This window comes from Rhinoderma darwinii, chromosome 8, assembly GCF_050947455.1.
Source record: "Rhinoderma darwinii isolate aRhiDar2 chromosome 8, aRhiDar2.hap1, whole genome shotgun sequence".
Taxonomy (NCBI): Eukaryota; Metazoa; Chordata; class Amphibia; order Anura; family Rhinodermatidae; genus Rhinoderma; species Rhinoderma darwinii.
Window position 1 is genome coordinate 95,266,289 of NC_134694.1, and position 8,670 is coordinate 95,274,958.

General features: G+C 41.0%; 1 protein-coding gene across 7 annotated transcripts in view; it reads left to right on the forward strand.

Annotated features, from left to right (window-relative positions):
- MOSPD1 (motile sperm domain containing 1) overlaps positions 1 to 8,458 on the forward strand; it is a 34,326-nt gene extending 25,868 nt beyond the window's left edge. For all 7 annotated transcript variants that reach the window (XM_075835935.1, XM_075835934.1, XM_075835940.1 and 4 more), the window contains 4 exons: positions 1,484 to 1,559; positions 3,386 to 3,606; positions 5,676 to 5,837; positions 8,069 to 8,458. In XM_075835935.1, coding sequence (XP_075692050.1) covers positions 1,484 to 1,559; positions 3,386 to 3,606; positions 5,676 to 5,837; positions 8,069 to 8,100 — 491 coding nt within the window. In that variant the 3' untranslated portion in view covers positions 8,101 to 8,458. The remainder of the gene's footprint in view (positions 1 to 1,483; positions 1,560 to 3,385; positions 3,607 to 5,675; positions 5,838 to 8,068) is intronic.
- The last annotated feature ends 212 nt before the right edge of the window (positions 8,459 to 8,670 follow it).

The following is an 8,670-nucleotide window of genomic DNA, read 5'->3' on the forward strand; positions in this document are numbered from 1 at the left end:
AGTCCGTCCGTGTGACATGCGTGGTTTTCATGCACCTATTGACCCTATATTGCCAGCCCCGGGCTATAACTATAAGAGGTACAGAAGTTGCAGTCCCACCTTGGCCCGAGGGAGCCCGTATAGGGGAATATATTTTGGTTCCCTGTTCTGTGACATCATTGTTGTGATTATGTACTGTAATATCAGTGTTTATTACCCCTGTTCTTTGCATCACTGTACATTATACTTGTATTATGATACTGTGTTTGCTATCCCTCTACTGTGGCATCACTTTAGTAATTAGCCATTAGCTATGACATCACTATGTTTATTACAACCCCTTCAGTCAGCTGATCAGAGGCGGTGCCGGGAGTCAAACCCTCCCCGTTCTGATATTGATGACCTATCCTAAGAATAGGCCATCAATATAAAATGCGCGGACAACCCATTTAAAGGCCCTTTTACATGGGCCAAAGTTCGGGTGAACCAGCATTCGTACAAAAGCTTGTTCCTGATTATTGCTCTGTGGATTCTAGAAGTGAAAAAATTTGCGCCGTGGGGACTGATTTGTAGAATACTGGCGCTAGTGAATCAATGACGGCTGTGTATGGCGCCATACACAGCGGCCAGGCGCCATTGATTCACTACCGCCAGTATTCTACAAATCAGTTCCCAGCACGGCTCAGTGACTGATGAAGGTCTTCTGACCGAAATGTTGCACTTAGCCACTGGCATTATAAAAATACAAAGAAAACTTTTTTCACTTCCAAAGAGTGTGCCGAATACTTCTTTATCTATCCTGATTGGGTTTGGCCCCTATTTCGTGCACCTACCAGACCTAATGCCATCTGAACATCTACACATTGCCCTCTGGAAGCAGGGCAAAAATTAGCCAAACGCTCGTTTATCGGCTGATCGCAACTTTTATGCGGCCAAGGAAATGATTGCTAGTCGGCACATCTCCATGTGTAAACAGGGGATGTCCTGCCCACATGATGCAAATGCATGTGGACAAAATGATCGTAGTGACGAACTTTCGTTCCCATTCTTAATAATCGTTGCACCTTGTGAATGGAGCAAATAAGCGCCGATCGTCAAGCTTTAGTGTCGTTCAGGGGCTTATTATAGGTGGTTATAAACGGCGATGTCTGCCCATCTAAAACCAGGCCCAAATAAGCCTGGTCATTAAACACCTCTTGAATGGCCTAAAATCGAAAAATAATAAACTTTTCATTATAGTTACCTTTTGGGTTCTTCTTCCGCATCTACCTAATAATGTGTCGTGCACAGGGACACGTGACTAAGGCAGGCAATTACCTGTATTAAAATATGGATGTACTTTCAGATTTTGTGTGTTTTGCAGCGGATTTCACCCCTCACATTACAAGGTGACAGATAGGACATTCTGCAGATTTTTCCGCAGGGTGTAAATGGGGTTTTATAAAGTGACAGATTCCTAATAAAATGCAGACCTCTACTCACCAACACTCTTCTTTCTCTGCAGTTCTCTGTACATCCCCAAACAAGTACGCTGTTGTTGATGCTGCTGGTGCGGTGAAACCTCAGTGCTGTGTTGATATGTGAGTACTTTATACCTTGTGTGGATTATTCCATTCACTGCCCTTAGGCCTTATTCATACGGACGTGTCCTTTTTGCACGAGTAAAAAACGCTGTGTTTTGCGCACGCAAAAGGTCCGTGTGGCATCAGCATATGGTGCGTGGCTGCGTGATTTTCAGCTGTAATGAAGGGGCTAAGGCGCTGCTTCCCCTTCATTCCTTATCTGCTCATACTGTGAATCGCCGACACACTTGTAGCGGCAGCTCACAGTATTACAGCCTTATTTTATTTAAGTGAATGGGAGAAGACTCTGATTCCGTGAACCACCGCTACAAGTGTGTAGGCGATTCACAGTATGAGAAGTGACAGGAATCAAGACGAAGCAGCACTCCAATGTGCGCCGCAGCCCCTTCAAAGCAGCTGATCGGCGGGGGTGCCAGGATTCGTACCCCCGACCAATCAGATATTGATGGCCTATCCTGAGCATAAGCCATCATTTTTTTATGACTGGAATACCTCTAAATGCATTTTTTGCCATGAACTGCGGCACCATTTACCCACAGTATTTCCCAGTCTAAGGCCCAATGCACACGAACGTATTTTTGTGGCCCCATTCATTTCAATGGGCCCATGCATACGACCATGGTTTCCATGGTCCGTGCATTGCCCGGGAGCCTGGACCGCAAAAAAAGATAGGACATGCGTTATTACGCCCGCATTTTGCGGTCCAGGCTCGTTGAAATGAATGTGCACGGGCCGTGATTTGCAAATCACGGCCCGTGCACACCACTGCGGTTGTGTACATGAGGCCTAAGAAATTCAGCCTGCTGAGACTAATAAACAGACATGAGACTTGTTAAATTTACTAGCCGAGGGCTAATTTTGGGAACTGCAGCTAAAGAATGCCATGTTTGTGTTTGTTCACATAGTCTCAGGTCTAAGAGATAGAGAAAGACTTGGTTAAAATCCTTCCAGGGATTGCACATTCATTGCCTTTAGTTTTATGACCGTTCTGCCTGAGTAATATGAGACGGGTTGTTAGGGTCGTTCTGCCTGACAGTCCTAGTGAAAAGCACGTAGTTCTGAGGCATTATATCATTAACACCCTGTCTGTCTGACACAACTCATCTGTTCAGCTCAAAGAGGAGGAAATAGCTTGGCTGCAGTCCGGTCACATTGGGGAAGCAAAATGTGCCAAAATTCTGGCCCACATGTTATGCGCCACATTTATATATTGTTTTAGACACTTTTTGGGACTCATCCGACAAAGGGGTGTGGCTTAATTTAAAAGGAGGTGTGGCTATAGATGTGCCAGATTGTGCTAAAAGTTTGAAGCCAAACAGGTGGTCTAAAGTCCGCCAACCAAGAGGTGATATAAAGTTAGACTGAAGTATGTGACAAATTGATCATCCAGCATGTGCCTCTGTAATAAATTTGACGCACCTAGTCTAATTCTAAGCTCTCTAAATTTAAGACCGTATTAGTAAATTCCCCATCTGAGCATGCATTAGCATTTACATTTTGCTAAACATTATATAAAAGCATAGCTGAACATTACATTCCTGTTGTCCATTGACCGTAATCCTTCAGCCATATTCATCATAATGATTCATTATCCAATTTCAGAAATTTATTGTAGGAAGTGTGATCACTCTTGAATTTTACGTGCAACTTCAATCTAAAAAAAAAATTAAGGAAAAAACACACAAACATGAACAGTACTTTAATTGGGAGTCAGAGCTAAGTGTCTTGTATTTCAATATTTGCAGTTCGATTATCAAGACGTGAATTATATGATGTATCATGCTACTAACTTTATTGGTTGTGTTTATTCTTATGTACTCTAGCGTTATCCGACATAAAGATGTCCGAGCCAGTCACTTTGGCGTTATTGACAAATTCCGCCTTCAAGTGTCCGAACAAAGCCAGAGAAAAGCGCTGGGACGCAAAGAGGTAATAGCAACACTTCTTCCATCAGCTAAGGAGCAACACAAAGAGGAAGAAGAGAAGAGGATCAAGGAACATTTAGCGGAAAGCGTCTTCTTTGAGCAGACACCATGCCAACCAGGTGAGTGAAATATTAACCCCTTAATGACCAGCTACATTTTTCATTTTTTTTGCCTCTGCCGTTTAGCAGCCATAACTTCATTTTATAGTGACGTGGTTATGTGAGGCCTTATTTTAGGTGAGAGAAATTTTATTTTTTCCTGCGCAGTTTGGGGACACAAATAAATGACTGTGCAATTCATGTCATTTTATTTTTGTGGTGTTAATATATATAAAAAAATTATTTGGACAATTTTTTTGTGTCGTTTTTTATGTTGTTCACATTTCACGCTAAATAACAGGTTAAATCAATTCTTCAGGGTATTGGGGTTTGTCCACACACAACGGAATTGCTGGAGAAAATTTCTGCAGCAATTCCGTTGAAAAACGCAGACCTTCCTCTGCGGCAAAAAGGCACCATTTTCTGCGGTTTTGACGGCAGAAAATGGTGCGTATTTTGCTGCGTTTTTCACAATCTTAGGAGAAGGAGACCTGAAAAACGCAGCAATTCTGGCCACTTTCCGCAGCAGGAATTGACATGCTGCGGTCCGAAACATACGCACCGCAGGTCAATTTCTGCTCTGAATTTTTATGCAGCGTGTGGATGAGACTTGTTAAATCTCATCCACTATGCTGCTACTGTATTCTGCAGCGTTTTTTCCGTCCGAAATTCTGTCTGGAAAAGATGCGGCAATTCCGCAGCGTGTGGACGTACTCTTAGCCTCCATGCACACGACCGTGCCCGTAATTACGTTCACGGCTGGCAGCGGACGGCTGCTGGCAGCCGGACATTTTGTACGGCCGTGCTCCCATTATAAAATATAGGAGCACGGTCCGTAAAATAAGAAAATAGGACATGTCCTATTTTTTTCGGCCACTTTCTACGGCATGGACACCCTCCCATAGACATACGGGAAGGTGTCCGTCTGCCATAGAAATGAATGGGCCCGTAATATTAGACCGTAATTTGATTTTATGGTCGTGTGCATGTGGCCTTACAGTTGTGTAGATACCTAATTTGTGTAGGTTTTATGTTTTTATGTAATGTTTAATCCCATGAAGGGATAACTTTTTAGTAACTTTACTTTTTACTTATAATGTATTAGCATAAACTTGTATGCTAATACATTATACTGTGTCACTATGACACAGGCTGCTGTGAGGCCAACACATAGTTTGCCCTAACAGCAGGCTTACAGAACAGGCAGCCTCGGAGTTCCTACTGACTGCAGAGGGTTCTCCAGTATCTGATCATGTCACAGGAAGTCCCCTTTGATTATGCCGCTGTCACGGATCTTGGCGATAGAAGAGTTAAACAGCTGGGTTTCTTAGATCCCGGCTGTATGAAGGCGGCTTTTCTAAGTACAGGAGCTATCAGTAACAGCATATGTTTAGAGAACAAGCGCTCACTGGAGCGCTCAGAAGCCTTTTCTGGACTTGCACAAAAGACAGTGGGCAGTCGGTAATGGGTTAATCAATGATCCGTGAAATACAGTAGTTCTGTTGACAATGGCAAATTATGCAGTTTGGCTACGCAAGTCAAAGGCTATGCTGGACAATCCTGTAGGTGTAAAACATACATTTAAAGTCTACCTTTGGCAGTATAGAAGGTGATATATTAGGAAACGGCAATCGCTATAATAACACAATATACTCTCTCTAGTAGAATTGCTCCTGTTGCAGCTCATAACTTTTTGCAGCCTACCAACAGACTACAAGTAGTTTTACAATAACATTTACAGCAGCCTTTAGTTTGTTGATCAGGCCCTAATGAATTTAGAAATAGAAATGTCCTAACTTTAGACATGCAGAGAGGAGATAGGGATAAGAAAGGCTGGGTGACCAAAGGCAATTAACCATAGCCTCCAAAATGGCTGACTACGGTTGCAACTTTCTGTCCCCGATTATAGTTGGGAGAGCAGTTCTGAAGTACAAACTGCTGCTCTAACAAGTGAAATACTGAGAAGAAAAGACAAGATCAGTTATACGCAAGAGATACTGGTAACATCTAGTAGAGCTCTATCATCGTTTTAGCGAAATCCAGGTGAAATTTGTATTTTAATGACAAGCAAACAATATTTATTCTTTCAGATCTCAGAAATTCTTCCTCAGGACCCAGTCTACTGATGGTCTTCCTTGGCATGGCTTGCATTGCTGCACTGATGATGCCCACTTTGGGTGAAATGGAATCTGTGGTGCCTCTCTACCTCCACTTAAGTGTGAATCAGAAATTAGTAGCTGCCTATGTTTTAGGTAAGAATATTATTCTGGCAATGTAAAATGAAGCTCCATCTTGTGCACCTCGGAGTCACTTTAAAAAATCGCATGGATACATTGATTTAATTGGAAAATATGCATTAGGAGTCATTAATATAGCTTCCAAATATTTTTCCAAAGTCAAGATGCCCAGAGTGGCTGTTACTCTATTAGTCTCTTCCCCCCTACCCATTAAATAAATATTCTGGGCTAAACTGTTGTAATGTCGCTTAGCTCACCTTACTGTGCTTGGTTTAGACAACTGGACAACCCCTGTCCATATGTCTCTTTAGGGTATATGGATATCAAAGAAGGGTCCCCCATTCAGGTCCCTCCCTGGTAATCAGACCGTAGAGCCAATGGAATGAGTGACTCCTGCTCTGGCAGACTTGGCGCAACCGTGTATTAGGCGGCACCATGTGATAGTATAAGAAATGTGTCGTTGCCCACTGCCGATATCAGCTGATCTTTGGGGGTTTCAGAATCTGGCCTTGCTTTTGAGAAGGGCTTGACCAGATTAGATAACCCCTTTAAGATACAGTGACCTTTTTAACAACTTAATTTGGCTGGACCCAGTACCCTTTTGCTCATGTGCCAACTCCAACTCTGGGTCAGTGGAGCAACACAACCCCACTAAGCTTTTGAGTTTTTTTGAGTTGTGCCTAAAATATTTCTTTAAACTTTAACTTGTATAATATGCATCGTGTACAGTGTGCTGTGTGTAAAAGGTGCAATTGCTCTGTAATATCTAGTGGAATAAGTGTCTATTAAAATCTGACCATTTGTAATAAACTCAATATCCAAACAGAGGTGAAGACTGATTTAAGAAGTTAACTATTATAATATAATATTATATAATAGTTAACTTCTTAAATCAGTATATGAAGTTACATACCTAGTCCTGCAGCTCCTGTGCTAATATGTCCCCAAGACAACACTTCCTGTTCTGTGCTCTTTGTTATATGGACATTGGATTTAATGTATAAACTCTGTTCTAAATATCAAATCGCTGCTATCAAACCTACTCCGGAAAAAATCTAGAATCTGAGTGATTACTATAGATAACACTGGCTTTATTGCAGCACATTTTATGCATGAGGCCTTTTCTGCTGACACTGAAAACCCCGATGAGAAATCAAGTTTTTGAATCACACTAAAGGGCCATTTGTATAGTATTTCTGGTAGTTCAAAGCACCAGCTTTGACAAGTTATTAAACGCTTTCCCACCACAACCAGTTTTTCTCTCTTCTTTTTAATCTTTCCATCTACATTTTTTATATATATATATATATATATATATATATTCTTAAAAACATTATTAAACTTCTTTTTACTTTTTTTTTTAGTCCCACTACAGGACTTGAACATGCGATTATTGGATCACTTGTATTACAGTGTATTGTGCATTAAGCATTCTTCTTTTAATAGTAAGACTGAAATGACAGACCCGAGGGCCTTCATTAGGCCTCCAGCTGGCTTAACCCATTGTGATCACGTCGCAGTTTACTAGGGGGGGGCATGATGAGGTGACAGCGGGAGCCCTCTGACATTCAATAATTAATTCCTTCATTGACATGTATGTTCTATTCTATGTGGGGTTAGATGAGTTGCTGCCAAACACCTTTTCCAATTTATTTGACCTCCTGACATGACATGCGTGACTCTGGCAGCTCCATAGAAAATAGATTTGGTGGATGGATGAGTTTTAAATTTCATTTCAAAGAGATTTCATTAGGTAATGAATCTGTTTTCCATTGCGGAGGATAAGCATTGATAGATTTCTACTACATACAATCAAAACAATCACTAACAAAATCCACAGATCATCGGGTGGAGGGAAATCACATCATTAATAGAGGAATTGTAACAATGGTTATGACAGTTCTAATCTAATCACTGCAACGTATTGCATTTTCATCACACCGTCAGAACCCATAGAACTCTGTATGAGCAGCTAAATGTTCACTCCCCTGCAGTAAGGGCTACAATTGTGGTTGCAACAGCGTTGAAAATCTTCTTCCTACTGTACTGCAGTACCTTCTTATAGCCTGCGGGTGGCTGCAGCACCAAACCCTGCAGCATAAAAAGTGAGACTTTAATGCTGTAAAGATATACTGTACCTTTTGAATATAGAAAAAATATTTCTAAATATGTATAATCCTGTTTTGACAAAAATGTCAACTCAATTAATACTGATTCCTGGATTGTCCCTGCTTTGTTTCTTGCAGGTCTCATAACAATGGTTGTTCTGCGAACATGAAGGTTTTAGTTCACCTGCACTACCACAGCATTTGTTCACTTCTTCACGTGGACCGCATTCAGTTGCTGCTCCGGGAGCATTTTCCCTCCATACAGACATAGCAGTGGTTTTAAGGAAAAATGGAAGAAACGTAATCTATTTCAAGTGTGTATTACTGTAAGTGAATGGATGAAAACATATTACCAATGAATTTGTTACAGACCACCGAGATTCTTTGCTAAATGACAGCTGTGAAAGAAATCTGAAGAAACTGCATTTTATATGTATGCCTGTACGACGCTTTTATTGTAAAATGGACGGTCATTTTCTACATTTTGTTTGTGTTTCATTTTTCAGTAATAATAAAAAATAATGGAAATTACATGTCATTTAATCCCGCCACCATCTATCATCTCATCATCCGTGTATTCAATCATAGTAAGGTGTGCAGGGATTATAGCTCCTTGTCATTTTCTATAATGAAAGTAGTTGGACAAGATTTATTGATTTATTGTATCAATATGAATCTTTACAATACTTCTTGCAGAATTGGAGCGTTGGAGATATCAATTATGAGAAAAACACAGAAAG